The sequence below is a fragment of the Cryptomeria japonica genome, chromosome 10 (assembly GCF_030272615.1).
Source record: "Cryptomeria japonica chromosome 10, Sugi_1.0, whole genome shotgun sequence".
NCBI classification, from domain to species: domain Eukaryota; kingdom Viridiplantae; phylum Streptophyta; class Pinopsida; order Cupressales; family Cupressaceae; genus Cryptomeria; species Cryptomeria japonica.
This window is the reverse complement of record NC_081414.1, coordinates 749318638-749338966: the sequence shown is the minus strand read 5'-3', so window position 1 is coordinate 749338966 and position 20329 is coordinate 749318638. Positions and strand designations below refer to the sequence as shown.

At 34.8% G+C, this 20329-nt stretch overlaps 1 protein-coding gene across 1 annotated transcript in view; it reads left to right on the top strand.

The window, feature by feature from the left end:
• LOC131076074 (uncharacterized) overlaps nucleotides 1–20329 on the top strand; it is a 164157-nt gene that overhangs the window by 29775 nt on the left and 114053 nt on the right. The window contains exon 2 of the mRNA XM_059213428.1: nucleotides 13453–13636. Coding sequence (XP_059069411.1) covers nucleotides 13453–13636 — 184 coding nt within the window. The remainder of the gene's footprint in view (nucleotides 1–13452; nucleotides 13637–20329) is intronic.

The following is a 20329-nucleotide window of genomic DNA, read 5'->3' as shown; positions in this document are numbered from 1 at the left end:
GAGCTTCGCTTAGTTTCGAGAATAGTTTAATATTCTCTACTTAACAAGGCCAACCACGTGAAGTTGGAAGCTCATTTGGCCCCTCCCCCTTTCCCTCCCCCCCTCCTCCCCTAACATCACTCTAAATTCTGTGTTAACATCTAACATTCATTCATTCTTTCTACCAATAATAAAATATAACATTCATTCATTAATATGACATAATGTTCATTAACACATAACATTTATTAACATTAATTAACACACAACATTCATCAATATTAATTAACACGTCATTCATAACCATTCATTAGCACATAATTACATTCATTAATACATAAAAATCAGTCATTATCAAATAAGGTAGATTACAATCATTTTTTTTTTCTTTAAAGATATGTAAAGAGTAAGTGGAGCATTGATATCTTCATCATTTCCCCCCTCTTCAGTTGTTCTGCCCTCTGCTTGTGATCTCGATGTATGCCTAGTCCTATACTGAGGACGACGACACTGAAGTGAAGGGGGGTCATCTGCAATAACAAAGAAATGGGTTAAATTCAAAACATTTTTTATTATTGTTACAAGTATTTCATTAATTTAAAGAACATAACAGTGGCGCTCTTTACTTGATGGGGCCACATCATTTTGTCTAGCCTCAACCTCAACATGCTGATCACCCTCTAGATCCTCTAGAGTTGAAATATTAAAGGTTACATTAATGTTGAACACCAATTGCAATTAAATTTGTTTAAATGAATAACAATGGTCCTCTTTAAGTGATTGGGGAACATCATGTTCCTGATGTTGTGTACTTAGATCATGCTCCACTTGGTCACCACCGACTACATGCTCTAAAATATTACCAAAAAATGTTACATTAATTACTACACTAATTGCAATTTAAGATGTTTAATTGTATTAATAATTACATAAATAAATTTGAATAGCAAATGAATACCTCCACTATTGGGATGCACATCCGGACCTTCGTGTGTAGGTCGTGTTTCACGATCAACAAGCCGCATTCCAATGTCATGCACATTGTTATCATTGCTTGCTTATTTAAAATAGATATAGTCACTTTATGTTGGAACTCAATATCAATTAGATTATTGGTAAAGTATTCAATTTGAAAGAATTTTTATTTAGCTTGTTTACTTGTGTGACGGAAGCACTAGAATCTTGTGTTTACCCACTCAATTCTTGTAGTTGTTCAGCCACGGCTGTATAGCCATGCTGGTAGGCAATTCTCTTGTCATGTTTTGTGGGCGCTCTATTGAGTTCAAAGCCTTGCATTTTTGCTTGGTATCGTGAATTTTGCTTGCATTGTTTGATAAAAAAAAAATCATTTGCAATTTATAAATATTTTGATGCGATATTTCATTTACTTATACTTATAATTCGTGCGACAAGTTTCATATAACCACCCGAGCCAAGTTTGTGTTGCCCGTGCTTTTCTTGTCTTGCCTTGGTTGCCTTTGACACTCAGTCAATGAAAAGTTTGAAATATGTTAGATTATATAAATATAAAGAGTAATTAATTAGTACATAATTACATTCTTAATAGTATCCTATACCTTCTTTTTGCGTCTGCTGGTGTATTTCCTTTTTTCCTTTCAATTCTCTCCTTGGCATCCAAAATCAAGTTTGTCCACTCCCTCTCTGGAATCCTGGGGGGACGCTCGTACTTTACGTTCTTCTTTAAATGGGTCCTGTATTGGTCCCTCACATACTTTAGATATGTGCCAGCTTTTTCAAAGAGCTTGGTTTTGTCGAATGTGTCATTTCCAAACAATTCAACCATATGGTTTGTCAATTCATCTTTTAACCTTTTTTCTTGGTCATTCCACCTTTTAAAGCAAAAACAAACCCATTAGATTCAGAAATGAACTAAAGCTACATTTATTATAGTTCAAGAATGAATCAAAGGAAAACTATTCTAGCAATGGCATGAAATCAAACTATTGGATTAGGGTTAGTTCACATATGATGTTCCACCTTTTAAGTATGGTGGGCCCAAATATCTGCAATGCAATGTCATTAAGATTTTTATAAAAAATATCATTTCCTACAAAAAATTCATGGGATCATTAGTCTAAAACGAGTGATCAGAAAGTAAATTACAATTAGACTATATATAATAATAATAATTTTAAAGTACTTGGAACCTTCTGTATCTTTAAGGAAATCATTTCTTCGTCGCTCACCACCAATGTGGCCTAGAACGTTCCCATACTAGCAATACGAGAAAATCCAGAAAATGATGGTATGTTATCAACAATAGTCGCCTTTGGCACATCCTCATGTGCATCTCTTGTTGCTTAAAATGAATCCACTATGAAATGCCCCTAAGAAAGAACGCTTGAAGGGAAATAAACACATAACAAAAGAGGGATCTATCAACAGTGGGCGGGCCAATATGATGTGCAGTAGAGGATGTCTGCATGCTACGTGTTGTCGACATTGCAGTTGACAATATAGGTGGGGTTGACCTCTGATGAGGTGCCAACAACATTAGCACATGAACATTGACAACACCTGAAGAATAATACATTAAATATATAAAACATTAAATATATGAAAAGTGCAAGAATTGTAAACAAGGATGAACCTTTATTATGAACATTGACAGTATCAAGTATGATGCATTTTGGGTACTCAAAGTGATAAGCCAAGCAAGTGATAAGCTAAGGAAATTGTCATCACCTGAACTACCTGCAATACCTTGATCATGGCCACGAGGTTGCTGAGGATGCATAAATTTCTGTAAAAATAACACGTACATATTTTAGTTAATGACATAAAAGAGTATAAAATATAAAACATTATTGAACTTTTGTTATAATTAAAGCTTTCATTACTACTTGCAAGTTTTCTGTTGTCCGCATCAATTTTTGCACCCTCTCTTGTATCTCATAAGTCTGAGGCTCCACGGATGCCAAAGCAACAATCTCTCCACTAATTTTTCTAATAGACCTTTTTATCAATTCTATAGGGTTTGTGGAATTTGCGATGTCATCATCGCTTAATCCTGTTGAGTCCACATCCCTAGAGAGGTGCTCAGGTACTGCAACTCCCTTTCCCTTTCCCCGAACATTCGTCTTTGACAAGAATATCATTAACAATTATAAAATTACTCTAAAACACTCAAGTAAAGAACATAATAATGTAACAATTTGCTTCTATCTAATTTGTACAATTACAATGAGGTTTACCTGTTCAGTAGAAGTGTCGCGACCTACATCCCTGTTTGTGCTATGCGATGGATGATAGTTTTGATACTTAATATAAGTACAAATCCAATAGCCAACAAGATGAGAGGGGGGGGGGGTGAATCATACAAACTTAATCAACAATAAAAACATCAGATTCAACCTCGGTAACATATATTAGTCATATAACCAAAACTGTCAAACATGCAAACTTAAAAGCATATGAACAATATAAACCTCATAACACCAGATTTAACGTGGAAACCCAAATAGGGAAAAACCACTGTGGGATTTCGGACCCACTAAGAAATATACTCTTCTAGAGTATGCTCGGTTAAAAGCAAATCTTGTTAAAGATTACAAACACATTGCTAGATGTGACCCGGTTAAGGGATTTCCCTAAGATCTGTTAGGATCTTCACCTTGTTAGAAGTGACCTTGTTAAAGGATTTCAAACACTCAAATAAGAATGTCACCTTGCTAGATGATTTAGATATAAGATTGTTAAGTCCACTCAGTTAAAAGATTTTCTGTCACTTTTACAAAATAACAGTAATAAAATCTATCTGCAACTTCACATCTAAAATGCTAAAGCAGATTCCTATTTGTTCAATACAATCTAGACATAGAACTAATCTTGTCTATTTGCTGGGCTTCTATACTCTGTTATTCTAACAGGTCTTCAAGCTTCTGTGCTCGGTAATCACTATGTAGCATCCCTGTGCATACACTTGCCCGCATACATTGTTTATCAACAGTTTCCTATTTATAAACAATCTTTTAACTGCTTAATCTCCTTGACCACATTTCCCATGATCAATCATAGCCATCAGATCTTCAATCTTGTCTAGGTTCAATGCAGCTTTCGATTTGAAAACGTTTTACCCTGCCTTGGAACTTGCATAATAGTCTTGGAACTTGTGCCAGGGTATTGCGGTTCAATCTAAGCTGTAGATCTTCATGCCGACTTTCCATTGCCTTAGATTTGTTAACAAACTTCTTCCATGGCTTACCAATCATTGATCCGCTCCAGCTCATCAGCTTCTTTCATTAAATACCGCATGTAAACATTTAATGCATTTGGTTATAGCTCGGTTACAACTCGGTAACAACTCGGTAAATACTAAACTTCACTCGGTAGACATTCCGCCTTCATTAACCGATAGCGATAACCTTAGGGTTTACTGACTAGGTTCCTTAGGGTTTACCGACTAGGTTCTTTGGCTGATAACATAGTATAGTATTAACCTTTACATTTTACAATATATGTATGATGTTAAAACAATCTAAAACATCATGATCTCATCATTATCTGACTCGGTAGTAGTTGCCCATTGAATACCTTATTCATCCCTTTATTCATCATATTCTTTCCTGTGTCTTTTACCGACTTCTATATAATCTTCATATCATACTTCTCAAGATATGGCAACATCATACTGAATTAGAAAATCAATTTCTTGACATCAATGACAAAATAATAATATCAAGATAGTAAAACATCTTTAATCAGTTATATCCATAATCATCAACAACCTTCTCAATATCTTTATTGAAATGTCAACAATCTTTCATTGTTTGTTATAATGCAATATTGCCAACAATGGATCCATGTGACCCTATGACAAAGAAAAAATATTAAAAACGTTAGTGAAATGAAACTAATAGACTTAGCAAAAAAACTAAATAATAAAATGGTATATTGGAGTCATTAATTGGAGGTTTGTTAATTTAAATGGTATATAGTATGTATCACCCCCATGATAGTACCTTTGTTTGCATCTATATGATTCAAATTGTAATCGATTAGCAGCTCTTCCCTTGCACTTATTGATTTTATCGCACAAATACATGATTTCCCTCGCGCGCTTGAAATATGCAATTGGTTTGTTTATTAGTTGACCCAGGTTTTGTACTATTTATAAAACCTGCAATATTCCCTGCTACTTTTGGCCTCCCATCAATGTATACAGCCACTCGTTTACTTTGATCATTATCTTTCTGTTGTATATAATATGCTGACAGTGCATACCTACCTATACACTTGAGGCTCCAATTGGACTTATTCAAATTTTAATCTCATCAACATTAGGGTTGACTTCTTCATCAACATTACCCTCATTTGCAAAATATCTCTCTCATTACCAACTAGCTCTCTCATTTGATGGTGCAGGTACCACCAAATAGGTATTTGTCAGATGTGTCTTCCTCGAATGAGGGAAATGTAGGAATAGAAAATGAAAGTGAGACATGTAGTAGATCTACAATAGGGAGATCAACTAGAGGTCAAAAGATTAGAAGAAAAATCAATAAACGTATGGAATTTTTTCTTGCTCAAAAGGGGTCATATTCTTATGATGATGAGACCAAAGGCAACATTGAGGTGCCCTTGAGGTACAAATATCTATAGAAACAATGGGTACCCAAGGAACTTCCTCCAATAAACACCAATTTTTGTGTTAACAATAGGATATATCGCATAGCACCTTCGTCGTTACATGGTTTGGGCTTATTTTCCATGGACGACATAAAGGCTTGTTACAACAAAGTTGTTGAATTGATGGAGTTTGTCGGACCTTGTTACAATTACAATAATTGGATGCAGATTGTTCGATATAAAAAAAGTTGATAACTGTATTAGATTTGCTGCTTATGTCGAGATTTTAAAAACTGAGGAAGTTTGTTTTCCAAGTAATTTTTTTAAAAATAAACCGTTTCAATACGGTGTATTGACTTATACCTGTCAATCCATGAGACTGTGCAGGATCCTCGTCAAAGGGGTTGAGGTTCCTGCACATGTAATTCAATTATCTTATGTTAGCTAAAAATTACATAGTACACAACATGAACAACATGAACTTTGTAGACAAAAAGAGTATTAAATAAAAAAATATGTTGTCACCATAATCAGTGTAAATTTTTTAATTCCTTACCTTTATTTTATGTAGACTATGTAGGATCCTCAACTAAAGGGTTGACGATGTTTGTAGTCAATGACCTGTTCCCACCAAGGGTGACAACATCACACAAATTATATACTTGAAATCGACACCATCAATTGAGCATCATAAGCATTACATTTGTAAGTTGATAAACAATAAAAACATATGTATCATAAGCATCATAAGAATCACATATGTATCATCATATATGTAATTGAGCATCATAAGCATCACATATGTGTCATCATAAACATGTAATCCATCACATATGTATCATAAATCACCATCCATCACATAGGTAATAAACAATCCACATTTTATAAATAAACACAAAGTTCAAAAAATGTCACATGTATCATCATAAACATGTAATCCATCACATATGTATTTTAAATCAACATCCATCACATATCTAATAAACAATCTAAATTCCATAAATAAACACAGTTAAAAAAATTTCACATAAATAGTCACTCTCCCTATCTCCATCTCCTCGGGGTGGCATAGTTCTACTATTAGGATCTACTAGAGGTGGAACATGAATTAAAAACATTAAAAGGTGCATCATGAATTAATTATGTAATGGCATTAGAATTCAAGACATAATGAATTATTTATGTAACCATATAAGTCAAATAAATTTCTATCAAGAAATCAATATTAAATAGATAATATACTAATCGCACACCTCATACATTTCATTCATGTCATTGATCTTCTTCTTCATCCAGCTCATCATCATGACCATCATGATCATGATCATGATCACCACCACCACCACCATCATCGTCTTCGTCATTGTCATCACCATCACCATCACCATCTTCTTCAACATCATCAAGTAACTATCGATCATGATCATCATCTACATCATCTTCTACTTCTTCGGTATCTTCTTCTTCCATCACATTATATTTTATCGACCTTCCTCTTGGATCATGTCTAACAACAAATGACCAACCCAGTTTATGTGGAACCTTTGAGTAAAATACCTTCTCACATTAGCTTGGAAGAACATAGGGCTCATCCCCACCTGGTTCAAATGACCTTGTATAAATTATTATCATGTTCAATAACAGTTCTATCAGGATAATTTTTATTCAATCGTAGACTGTACGATTTGAGGACAAACAAAACTAATTTGAAGGAATTAAAGTCACACTCAATTGTATCATCCAAAATGCCATAGTATCAATTTTGAGACTCTTGAGGATGTATGACATTTCTCGATGAAATATTTGTCACCTCAAAGATTGCAGTTATCCCAAGATCACAAGCTTTCTTCGTGTCATCCAACTTGTTTATGTGAAATTTATGACCATTGCAACACATAGCGTTGTTGATGCAGAGGATCTTGTCTTTACAAATGGATTCATCATGAATCAATACATCATTAAAATGATCAAAATGACTTAAAACATCACTTTTCTCCTGGTGACCTCATGTTCTTGGGTGCTCCTGCACCATACTACTGACCTTGAAAGTTTTCCAAGTCTCTTGGAAATGTGAATGCAACAACCTCTTTGTCTTCTTATCGTGCCTCTACATCCTTCTCTTGCCTTCAATCAAGACTCCCATCTATGGAGTTCATACTGACTGCTCTTCAAGGTGCTGCTCCAAACATAAGTCCACCCTCAATGCTGCACCAAACTCACCAACTATCTTGCCTCACCCAGGAGTCCTTTCCTTGCCTCTCTCCCTGGGACTTTTGGCAACCCATTGGACCTCCTTCTCAGGCCCCTTAGACCATCTCCTATGGCCCCATGACAGACCTTCATGTCTGCCTACTTGGAGCTAATGGACAAGCACCTACAACCATAAAATATTAGCAAAAACCAAATAACAAATCTTCTTCGGCTAGGTCCTGGTGTGGATTGCCTCCTTCGGTGGTCTATCCACACACTCAGGCTCTTCTAGCTCTGATACCAATCTGATGCAGAGGATCTTGTCTTTACAAATGGATTCATCATGAATCAATACATCATAAAAATGATCAAAATGACTTAAAACATCACTTTTGTCCTGGTGACCTCATGTTCTTGGGTGCTCCTGCACCAGTTGTGGTGTTACCTGCAATATGTCAAACATGTAAAAAATATTGCATCATGAGTTAATAAACATATGGGTGATTAATAAATTTATACATACCTGTTTATCTCTTAAACCATATGTTAAATCAATTTCCTTTTGTGTAACATTGGAATCTCCATTACGATGAATTTATTTAACCAATGAAACCACACCTTCCCATGTTAATGTGCGACCAAAATGTTGACAACATTCAATCCATACCGTCATCCAATCAAGATTGTTTGCAATATACAAATGTAGTGCATCCCACTCTCGACCAAGTGTACAAAAAATAAATAGACGTCTTACAACCGATTTATTTTCAAGATTAAGAATTAATTAACTACAATAACATCTTATCATTACCTTTCACTTTCCTCAATCTACCTTTCCCTATCAAGTACTCCCCTTCTAATTTGTTAATGGGGTTGGGATCCCAAATGCGATCCACATGGATCTTTGCTGAAAACTTAGGAAGATATTCAGAAATGTACACCATAGTTTGGTATACCATATATCCCTCCACCATAGAACCCTCAAGATGTGCTCTTTGTTGAACCAAAGCCTTCAAAAATTTCAAGTGCCTCTCAATCATCCACATTGACCTAGTGTGTACAAGTCCACACAATTCAATCTCCTCAACTTGGTGTATGAGGTAGTGTTCTTGTGCATTGAAAAAAGCTGAAGGTAGACACTTTTGCATTTCACACATTAGATGAAGAATTTTTCTCTTCCAATATTTTATATCTTCTTTATGGATTTCTTTACATGACAACCACCTACAAGATATTCAAGACACAAAAATATATATTACATAACAAGTAAAACAAATCGCAAATATAATACCTATATAATGAACTGAACAAATATCACTACTTACCTCATGTATTTTCGAAGATCATATATGACTTGCTTGACATTATTGTTGAAGTGGTCTGGGAGAGATAGAGGTAGAACGTACTGCAACAATTATAAAATTATCTTCATTTTTTTCTAACATAATACAATGAAAAGTACATGTGCAGTATACAACTATATAGTAAATACACAAGAACATGAATTACCTTAATGAAGGTATGCCAATCATGTGTTTTCATCTGTAGCCCAAATTCACTTTTCTTTGATATGAGATTGTTTATGTTAGTAGCAAATCCTGTGGGAAATCGAATTTTTTGTAAGACTTCTTTTATAGCATTTCTTTGCTGGTCCGTTAATAACTAAGGAAGGTCACTTATATTAATATGGCCTCCATAGCTATTTGATTGAATGACATTTTTCATTGTATGATTGGATTCCTGAATGTCACTACAAATTTTGATAATGAATTAACTCTAAGACTTTACTTGTTTTCCTAGTACTACTCTGAAAAAGCACCCTTAGTATTATTGCCTAGGGCACATCCTGTGCATGCCCCTGAATGATATTGCTTTAGCTTAGGTAGACCTGTGACAAGGTCTCCCATTGATGATAAAGCTCGAAAATTTAGGTGGCCTAGTCTTCTATGCCAGATTTCATTGGCATCTATAGTTTCATGAATTAGGGCAGAATTGGGCTTTGTACATAGTTCATATAGGTAGCCTTGTCTTTGACCAATTGTACTAGCTTTCTTGATAGATGAGTTCTTTGGCCAAGCCAACACTTTGTTGTCCATGAATGTCACTCTGTATCCATTGTCCTCCAGTGCAGATATTGAGACAAGATTCCTCTTAATGCCTGGAACATATAGCACTCCTTCAAGTTGTAATGATACACCTGACTTCAGTTTGATGGTGTAGTTTTCAACTCCTTTGACAGGGTGTGTGGAGTCATCTCCGATGGTTACCTCTTCATCATTTTCCTCTTTCATAAAGTCTAGTACTTCTCTGAATCCTCTGATGTGTCTGGATGAGCCACTGTCACATGATATGATCAAGTAAGCTTCCGGATCACTAAAACTAATAAAGAATGAAGTAGAGATACTCCATGTCTGAACCATAAATCCAAAGAACCAACCAAATTAGCTCTCTGCAATCACTAGAGCAACAAATCACAAGAATATGTTGACATCAATGACAACAACATATCCTAGCAATAACAATATCCAACAAATACTCAACACATGGAACTAGTTGTCCTCTCCCCCAACACTCAAACATGAGTTTCGGGAAGTGATTTAGGTAAACGTTTATGTCTTCTTACAAAAATATAGGAGGCAATAACATCCAAATTCTTAGAACATGGGGAAGTAGGAGAATTCCGTGATAGAGGTCTTGTCAATGCATGAGGAGAGAGCCAAATAATGGTGAGGAGAAGGGTGGCCAACGACCACATGAGTAGTAGGTAACTGATTTGAAGCCAAGGGTAGATCAAGCTATGAAGTTAGGGTAGGAGGTTCCTCAAAGTGTTTTGATGGATAGGAGAGAACCTTTATAGAATGAAGGGACTCATCATCATCCAAAGGGGATTCATTCAATAGAGATTTAGGAGCTTGAATAGTTAAGTGATCTTTGCTAGCATACTTCCATCATGTAGTAGAGCCCTTATGATGTGAGGGAAGCCAATATGTAGCCATGTGACTAATGGAGAACCATCGCCAAGATTTGAAGGGGAGGCCCTCATAACCAATAGGTTGAATCCAAGGCCTATCCACAACCATCAAAATCAAATCCTCATGAAGAGGCTTGAAGATGTCAATATCCACCAAAATCTAAGAAAAAGTAGAGTTCCCTATGTAGAAAGTGGAATCATCATCTTTTATGAAGTGACCAATAGAGTTGCTTATGGCCTCATAACACGAAACCTCACAAAACTATAGAGACAAAAAGTAGAGTGCCCTATGTAGAGAGTGGAATCATCATCTTTTAAGAAGTGACCAATATAGTTGCTTATGGCCTCATAACATGAAACCTCACAAAACTATAGAGAGAGGTTCACATGTCTAACCCACATTGGACCTATATTTATTGGCCCAATAAAAGGGTCAAAAGATTTTGATCAAGGCTTAATAGAGAGAGGGTGCTGCCCCATGCCTACATCTTGCCCAACACTAAATTTCTATTCTCAAAAGAGGCAAAGGAGGTAATGAAAAAACCTTTAGCATAGGGGAAGGGCTCAATCTTACCCACCACAAGAGGCCTCCAAGAATCCAACACCCATTTGTGAAGATAAAAGAGAAAATGCCAAAGACTGAATAATATGTACTCTAGATCCTTATGTTGGTAGAAGTCCTCATTTTTAACAATATTGGCCACAAACCACCATCAAGGATGATTTGGCATAAAGAAAAGGGTAAGATTTATCCCCAAAAGAGTGAGAATCATCAGGAATAGAAGCTCGAGTAAATCTATTCCACCAATAGTAGAAGTAGACACCAAAGTGGAGGCACTAGTAGCAAAAACTTGACACCGCCAACAACGAGAGGAGAAAATGACATATCAACAATGAGAATAGATAAACCCACCATAGATCATGCACCAACAATAGAAGAAATAGAAACAATAGGTGAATCTATGTTGGACCATTCACTAGTGATAAGAAGTGCACTTGCAATTATAAAAATAATAGTAGTGGATGAAATAGAGCTAAATGATGCATTGGGAATAGATATGGAGGAAATACGGATCCCAATGACAGGAAGAACACCCACGTCATACAAAACAACAATAGAAGGCAAGACAAAAACAAACAATGCAATAGCAACAAATGCAGAAGAGTCATGTATCATTGTGATAAATAATGGATGAGTGGGAGAGCCTATTTCAAAAGTTATTTTGTTGCAGCCTCAGTTTTTTTCTTGATTTTCATATTGTCATTAAAATTTAGCAACTTAATCACTATGAAGAAAATATTTTAAGGCTACTTTAATGACATTAAATTCTAAAATATTTATAGCTTAATTTTTTTCTTTTTTCTATTTTTTTTTGAAATCCAACAATTATTTGTTGTGAAACAAATCTTTGAGGGCTATTTATGAATATCAATTATACATCTATTTCCTATTAATTTCTATTTTTAATGTAAAACTTATCATCTATATCAAAGAGAAACAAATCTTTAAGGTCTATTTCAATAGTAATTAATATAAATTGTTACCTAGGATTTTTGTCTTTTCAAAATGTTATAATATTTAATAGCTACAAGCCTAAATCCTTGACAATTAAGGGTTAGTTCAATGATAATTACATGTAATTGTTTAATGTTCATTTTGTTTTGAAGAACTTATTAGTTATATCATTATGAAAGAAGTATTTTAGGACTAAATTAATGACAATCAATCTTATATTTATATATATATATATATATATATATATATATATATATATATATATATATATATATATAGTAGTTCGATCAAGAGTAACTAGGAACATTACCTATCCTAGATTAGTTCTACAAGGAGCAAGTCTCAGTCTTGTATCAATTATGTCTCCTCCAATTTACGTGTTGTATTGTTGTGGTGTAGTTATTTGAGCTTAGGTCACTCTCTATACATCTTTTATTACTACACCATAACCCTTTAGACTCCTTTGTTCCTTTTGTTAATCTATAGATAATTTAAAATTTTTAATAGCTATATCAATATGATGAAAACATTTTAGGCTACTTCAATAATTGATTTCAAAATTATTATAACCATTATGCATTTCACTTGATTTTAATTTAAAAGTTTTTATGCTTTACTTTAATAGCCATTACCTATAAAATTGCTTTGAGTTTTTTCTTGACTTTTAATTTGTTAAATAATATATATTTATTTTTACTTGTAAGTTCAAATATTAGTGTTAAAAATAAGTTCAATATTTAAGAATGTTATGCAAGTTTTGAAAAATTGCTTTAGATTTTTTCTTGAGTTTTATTTTATTAAAAAATATGTATTTATTTTAATCACAAGTTCAAATATTAGTGCTAAAAGTAAGTTCAATATTCAAGAGCTTTTATACAAGTTTTGACTAAAACTTTTGTAGGTCTATTGCAATAACAAATTTTGTTTTACTTTAGTAGTTTTCTTTCTTGAAATTAGATTGTAATTACCTTAAACGTCTATAATCATGTCATTTGATATGTTTTCAAAGCATTCTATTAAGATTACTGAATATGTATATTTTTTTCTTTAATATTAAATCTCAAGCATTGAAATAAATAATTTATGTTCTAAAATTCACGATATTGCTTCATTTATTTTATAAATTTTTTATGTTTTTTTTGTCATTTTCAAACAATTTTAATGACAATTTTCATTTTGTTTAATTTTTTTTATTTTTTTGAGTTAGATGTGAAAAATGATGTGAGATCCTTGATGACTAATGAGACCTCTCCATGGAGGTATACATTGAAGAAAATAAAGGACGATCTAAGAAAATGTTTCCACAAACTTGAGAAATATATCGAAGTGTCAGAGCCTTACTATGCCAAGCCTTCTTTTACAGCTCGATTTGGAAAAATCATATTTCATGGGTACACCCTTTTTCCTCTATACTAGATTTTTGTCAACGCTTAGCATTCTTTTACAAAAATATCATTAAATTTTGAAATGCTGATTTCATTTGTTTTGCATATGGTATTTCATTTCAAATTAGACATAACATTTTTGAGGTTTGGCTTGAAAATGAATTTACTGTAAAAGGTCAGGTCATATTTGGGCAAGATTTTAGTTTATACAGGATTTTCCAAGATTATTTCTATCTTGTTTTAGTTTCAAAAAGATTTCTCACATTTATTTTGTATATGGTATTTTCATTTTCAATTAGATATAACAATTCCAAAAAATAAGGAAAAATAATATTGAAAAGCCTATCTATAAATGCAAAACTGACCCTGAGTTTTGAATATTTTTTTCCCGCTCGAAGCTATCCTCCTTGAGCAGAGCTCGAAGCCATCCTATGTCAAGGTAAAATTGCTAAGTTTATTTTATTAAATAGTGTACAAAGAAAAATTTAATTTTAGATGCCATATTTATTAAAAAAATAAAGACAATGCAATCTTGTCAAATTTAAAGGACAAGTCGAGAGGTGTAATCCCTCCTTTCAAAACCATGCAGGATTTCATTGAGTTTGTCAACAATAATGCTCTTAAAGATTGTATTCCCTCTAATGGAAATGTTACCTGGACTAATAGGAGAAAGTATTAGTCCAAAGTGCTTCTTAAATATAGCTGAGAGATTGGATAGGTTTCTGGTAAACCCAATCTGGCTTGCAAATTTTGGCTCACCCCTAACACAGTTTCTACCACTTACTAGTTCAAATCATTTCCCAATTCAAATCACCACTTTCCTTTCTCTTTGGATTCAAAAGTCAACAAGCTCTCTTAAGATTGAGCTCATGTGGTTCCGGGATAACACTTTTTCCCCTTGCTTAGAGATTGGTGGATTAATTCTCCTTTTTTCCAAGGTTCCAAGATGTTTCAATTCTACAAAAAAAAGTTACAATGGCTTAAATCAAAGATTAAGCATTGGAATTTCATTGTTTTTAAAAACATATTCCAACAAAAAGCAGAGGTGGAAAGCAAAATCAGAGATCTTAATGAGGAGATCATCCAAAAAGGCATCAATTACCAATCTCTCCAACTTCAGAAGCTTTTGAACTTTCAGTTAGAAGAAGTCCTTCATATGGAGGATATATTTTGGAGACAAAAGTCTCGAGAACTGTGGCTACAAGAAGGTGACTGTAACACAAAATACTTTCAGGCCTCAGTTAAGATGAGGAGGGCAAATAACCTAATCACTCTTATCAAATATTCTTCAGGGAATGTGATCTTTGAAAGTGAGGGTATTCAAAAAGCTGTAAGTTTCTTCTCTGACTTATTTACTGATACCTCTTCTAGGGATGATGATTTGACAAACAAATTATTCTCTCAAGTTCTTCAGTACATTCAATAGCTAGTGAGTGACCAAGACAATAAGGATCTTATGAAGCCATTCACCATGGAAGAAATCAGGCAAGTGGTTTTTTCCATGCATCTAGACAAGGCCTCGGGCCCTAATGGCTACACTGCCTTGTTTTTTCAAAAGTGTTGAACTTTCATGGGAGAGGACATTAGGAGAGTCGTTGAAGAATCTTGAAAAAATAGCAACATGTTGAAACAGTTTAATACCACGCACATTGTTCTAATTCCAAAAGTGAACTCTGCTCCGTCCTTTGCTAACTTTAGACCCATTGCATTGTGTAACACCATCTATACAATCATTACTAAATCAATTTCAATCATGTTGGCAAGGTTGAGTTCCGACATCATCTCACATCAACAAGGAGGTTTTGTTCTTGGAAAATAAACTTCAGAAGGTGCTCTGGTGGCACACGAAATAAATCATTCAGTAATTGAACATAACAAGGAAGCCATGGTGATTAAATTGGACATGATGAAAGCATATGATCAAGTTAGTTGGGTGTTTCTCCAATAAGTTCTTACCAAAATGGGCTTTAGTTCAAGATGGTGTAAGTGGATTACCTCTTGCTTATCTGGACCAAAATTTTTAGTACTAATCAATGGGTGCCCGACAGGGTTTTTTCCATCCTCTCAAGGAGTTAGACAAGGGGATCCTCTCTCTCCTTTTTATTCATCATCATGGCTGAGGCCTTGAATAGATAGTTTTTTTTTCATCACTCTTTTGAGATTTGGAAGGGCATTGTCATTCCCCAAACACACATATCAGTCACCCATATATTGTTTTCATATGACACGATTTTGTTTGGGGAACCTACCATGAAGGAAACAAAAGCCATCAAGAAAGTATTAGACCTATATTGCCAAGTGTCTGGCCAAAAAGGTTAACATTGCAAAATCAAGAGTCTTCTTCTTTAATTGCATACCCTCGATGTCAAATAGATTATCAGCTGCTCTAGGATTCAAACAAGAAAATCTTCCTTGCAAATACTTGGGCATTCCTTTATTTCCAAGAAACAACAAAAGAACCTTCTAGTCGAATGTTATTACCTCTATTCAAGGTAGAATTGCATCTTGGAAAAACACTTGGCTCTTTCTGGTAGGGAGTGTTAATACATAATAGCTTGGGTAAGATAAATGATTGAATGAGAGATAAATGAAGTCTCTCATTCAATCATTTATCATATCATTAACTATGATAAAATCATCAAGCAATTAATTCATCCTTGATAGCGATTCTATATTTGCATATGAGCAATCTATGGATAATCACATATTCATCTATATAATGAATTCTCTATTTAGATGAATAACAACTAAACATAAATAATGATCACACCGATTAATATATACCGAATTGAATATATATTATATCGGGTTGCATATATATTATATCGGGTTGCATGTTATATTATATCAGGGTGCATATAGAGTATATCGCAATATATTGGGTGGCAATGAATTAATCACCGATAGTTATCGGTGTGTTAGTCTACACTGATAGTTATCGGTTGTCAAGGCTAACACACTGATAACTATCGGTTGTTAGCATTGACAGCCACCGATATACTATCGGTCATTAGCATTGGGTTAAATACACCGATAACTACGGTTGTGATCACCGATTTGCATTTACCATAACATGCCTTTGTTAGTATAAACAAAAAGGTATGATCAAGTAATGTCTTGATCAGTCATGACCAATCAAGGCATTGCTTGATCGTGCCTCCTTTGTCATATACTTATAGTAAGTGGCATTCTTGAGATAGGACATAGAAAATATTAAATGCTCCTCTCATCTGCCACAAGCAAGAAGATAGTTAGACATATATAATAAGAACGCAATAATACATATCAGATAATAGAAATATAACTTGCATATTGAATCTAAATTGAACATCTTTTACATGGTATCAGAGCTATAGTTAAATCGAACCTGAGGCTGTTCAATTTTACGTAAAATTCAAATCAAGTATATATTCAACATCACAATTCTATCAATGACCAGCGCTATCAGGTTTGAAGACAGAATTGCAGGAGGTGGCGATTTCTCCGCATGGAAATTTAGAATTCAAATGATACTAAAAGATAACAAAGTTGAATCATTCGTAAAGACTGAATCCAAAGAACCTGAGACTGAACTTGATCAAGCAATTTGGAGAGAAGGAAATGATAAGGCTATCAAAATAATAGTCGATGGGGTAAGGAACAATATTATGCCCATTATAAAGAAACACGAATTAGCTTTCAACATGTTCAAAGCACTTGAAGACGCTTTTGAGATATCCAATGCCAGTAGAACCTTGGCTCTAAAAAGAGAGATAAATCATATAACCATGATGAAAGGAGAATCAGTCAACGCCTACTTCATGTGGATATCGAACTTAAAGGATGAACTAACAACCCTTGGATATGAGATCCAAAGCAAAGAATTAACCCTCATTGCTTTAGATGGGTTGCCTAGTATTTAGGAAACGTTCGTCCAAGGCATCAGTGCAAGGGACAACTTTCCAAAATTCTATAGACTAAAGGCTGACTATCTCCAAGAGGAATCAAGGCAAAATAAGAAAGGAATCAAACAAAAGAATATAGATGAAGATCTTCAAGTTCTAACTACGAACTCAGATAGAAAGGGCAAGAAGAAGCAATTCAGGAAGAGAAAGAGTCGCCATGGCAAGAACTCTTTCAAAAAGGATCTCTCTCAAATTCAGTGTTATAGATGTGACAAATTTGGGCACTATGTTGCCAAATGTCGAGAAAGAGCTAAACAAGCCACATTTGCCAAATCAGGAAAATCGAAAAGGGAAGAGGACTCCAAGAAGTATGTGCTGTATTCAACACTCACACATCAAACATCAAACAAAGTGAATTCTTGGGTAATCGACAATGGCTCATCCAGACACATCAGAGGATTCAAAGAAGTACTAGACTTTATGAAAGAGGAAAATGATGAAGAGGTAACCATCGGAGATGACTCCACACACCCTGTCAAAGGAGTTGAAAATTGCACCATCAAACTAAAGTTAGGTGTATCATTACAACTTGAAGGAGTGCTATATGTTCCAGGCGTTAAGAGGAATCTTGTCTCAATATCTGCACTGGAGGACAATGGATACAGAGTGACATTCATGGACAACAAAGTGTTGGCTTGGCCAAAGAACTCATCTATCAAGAAAGCTAGTACAATTGGTCAAAGACAAGGCTACCTATATGAACTATGTACAGAGCCCAATTCCGCCCTAATTCATGAAACTATAGATGCCAATGAAATCTGGCATAGAAGACTAGGCCACCTAAATTTTTGAGCTTTATCATCAATGGGAGACCTTGTCACAGGTCTACCTAAGCTAAAGCAATATCATTCAGGGGCATGCACAGGATGTGCCCTAGGCAATAATACTAAGGGTGCTTTTTCAAAGTAGTACTAGGAAAACAAGTAAAGTCTTAGAGTTAATTCATTATGATGTATGTGGACCTATGTCTGTAAATTCATTGGGGGGATTTTTATATTATGTGATATTTGTCGATGACTACTCTAGGAAAACCTGGATCTACTTTTTGAAATGCAAAGAATCAGAAGAGATCCTTAATAGGTTTAAAGAATTCAAATCATTAACAAAAAACTACTCAGAAAACAAAATTAAAACACTTTGAATTGATAATGGGGGGGAATACACATCAGAATTATTTAAAGAGTTTTGTAAAAATTCAGGGATTAAGAGGGAGTTAACAATACCTTACAACCCCCAAGAAAATGGGATAGTAGAAAGGAAAAATAGGACAATCGTTGAAGCTACCAAAGCTATGATTCTTGATCAGAATTTAAATATCAATCTTTGGGCAAAAGCAACCAGCACTGCAGTATACATTCAAAACAAATGTCCTCACTCTCACCTTGAAGACAAGACCCCTGAAGAAGTCTTTACAAAATCAAAACCAGATATAAGCCATCTTAGGATCTTTGGATGTCCAGTATATATTCATGTACCTAAGGAGAAAAGATTAAAATTAGAACCCTCTGGAAAGAGAGGAATCAATCCATTATGAAGAACGATGTTTGGGAGATTGTTCCTAGACCAACCAAGAAATCTGTGGTTTCATCTAAATGGTTGTTCAAAATCAAACATGCTGCAGACGACAGTATTGAAAAACACAAAGCCAGATTTGTAGCTAGAGGCTTCTCACAAAAGGAAGGAATAGCTTATGAAGAAACCTTTGCACCAGTTGCCAGGTATACCTCAGTAAGAGCTGTATTAGCCATTGCAGCAGCAAAGGGCTGGAAGGTACACCAAATGGACATTAAGACAACTTTCTTAAATGGCGAGATCTCAGAAGAAGTCTACCTAGAGCAACCGGAAGGCTTTGAAATTCATGACACAGAGTCTCATGTGTGTAGACTCAAGAAAGCCCTTTATGGGCTTAAACAAGCTCCCAAGGCATGGTATGAAAGAATAGACACCTATCTCTCAGGACTAGGTTTCTCCAAAAATGATGCAGACCCTAATCTCTACTACAAAAGAAATAAAGATGATATGCTAATATTGATCTTATATGTTGATGACTTATTAATCACGGGAAGTAATCAACTTATAAAACAATGCAAAAATGATCTATCTAAAGAATTTGATATGAAGGACTTAGGATTCCTTCATTGCTTCCTAGGGTTAGAAGTATGGCAGAATTTTGACATGATACTAAACCAAGGAAAGTACACTTTGGATATTTTGAAGAGATTCGGAATGCTAAATTGTAGACCCATGACCTCTCCTATGGAAACCAACATACATAAACTTAAAGAAGTAGCAGCAGAGTCACAACCCACTGATCCTACTCAATACAGACAGATAATTGGGTCCCTGATGTATCTGGTAAATACAAGGCCAGATATCTGTTATGCAGTCAATGCTCTAAGTCAGTTTATGTGTGAACCAAAGGAGATACACCTGATTGCAGTGAAGCACATTATGAGGTACCTACAAGGTACTCTAAACCTTGGTCTCAAATACAAGAGGGTTGAGATAGACTTACATGGATTTACAGATTCAGATTGGGCTGGAAGTGTAACAGACAAGAAAAGCACTTCAGGGTGTTGCTTCGGTCTAGGTTCACCTATGATATCTTGGATCAGCAGGGAGCAGTCTTCTGTAGCTCAAAGTTCCATCGAGGCAGAATACATTGCAGGTTCTATGGCTGCCCGAGAGGCAGTATGGCTCAGGAAGTTGCTTGTAGGACTGTTTGGAGAACCTATGAAACCCACTGTTATACACT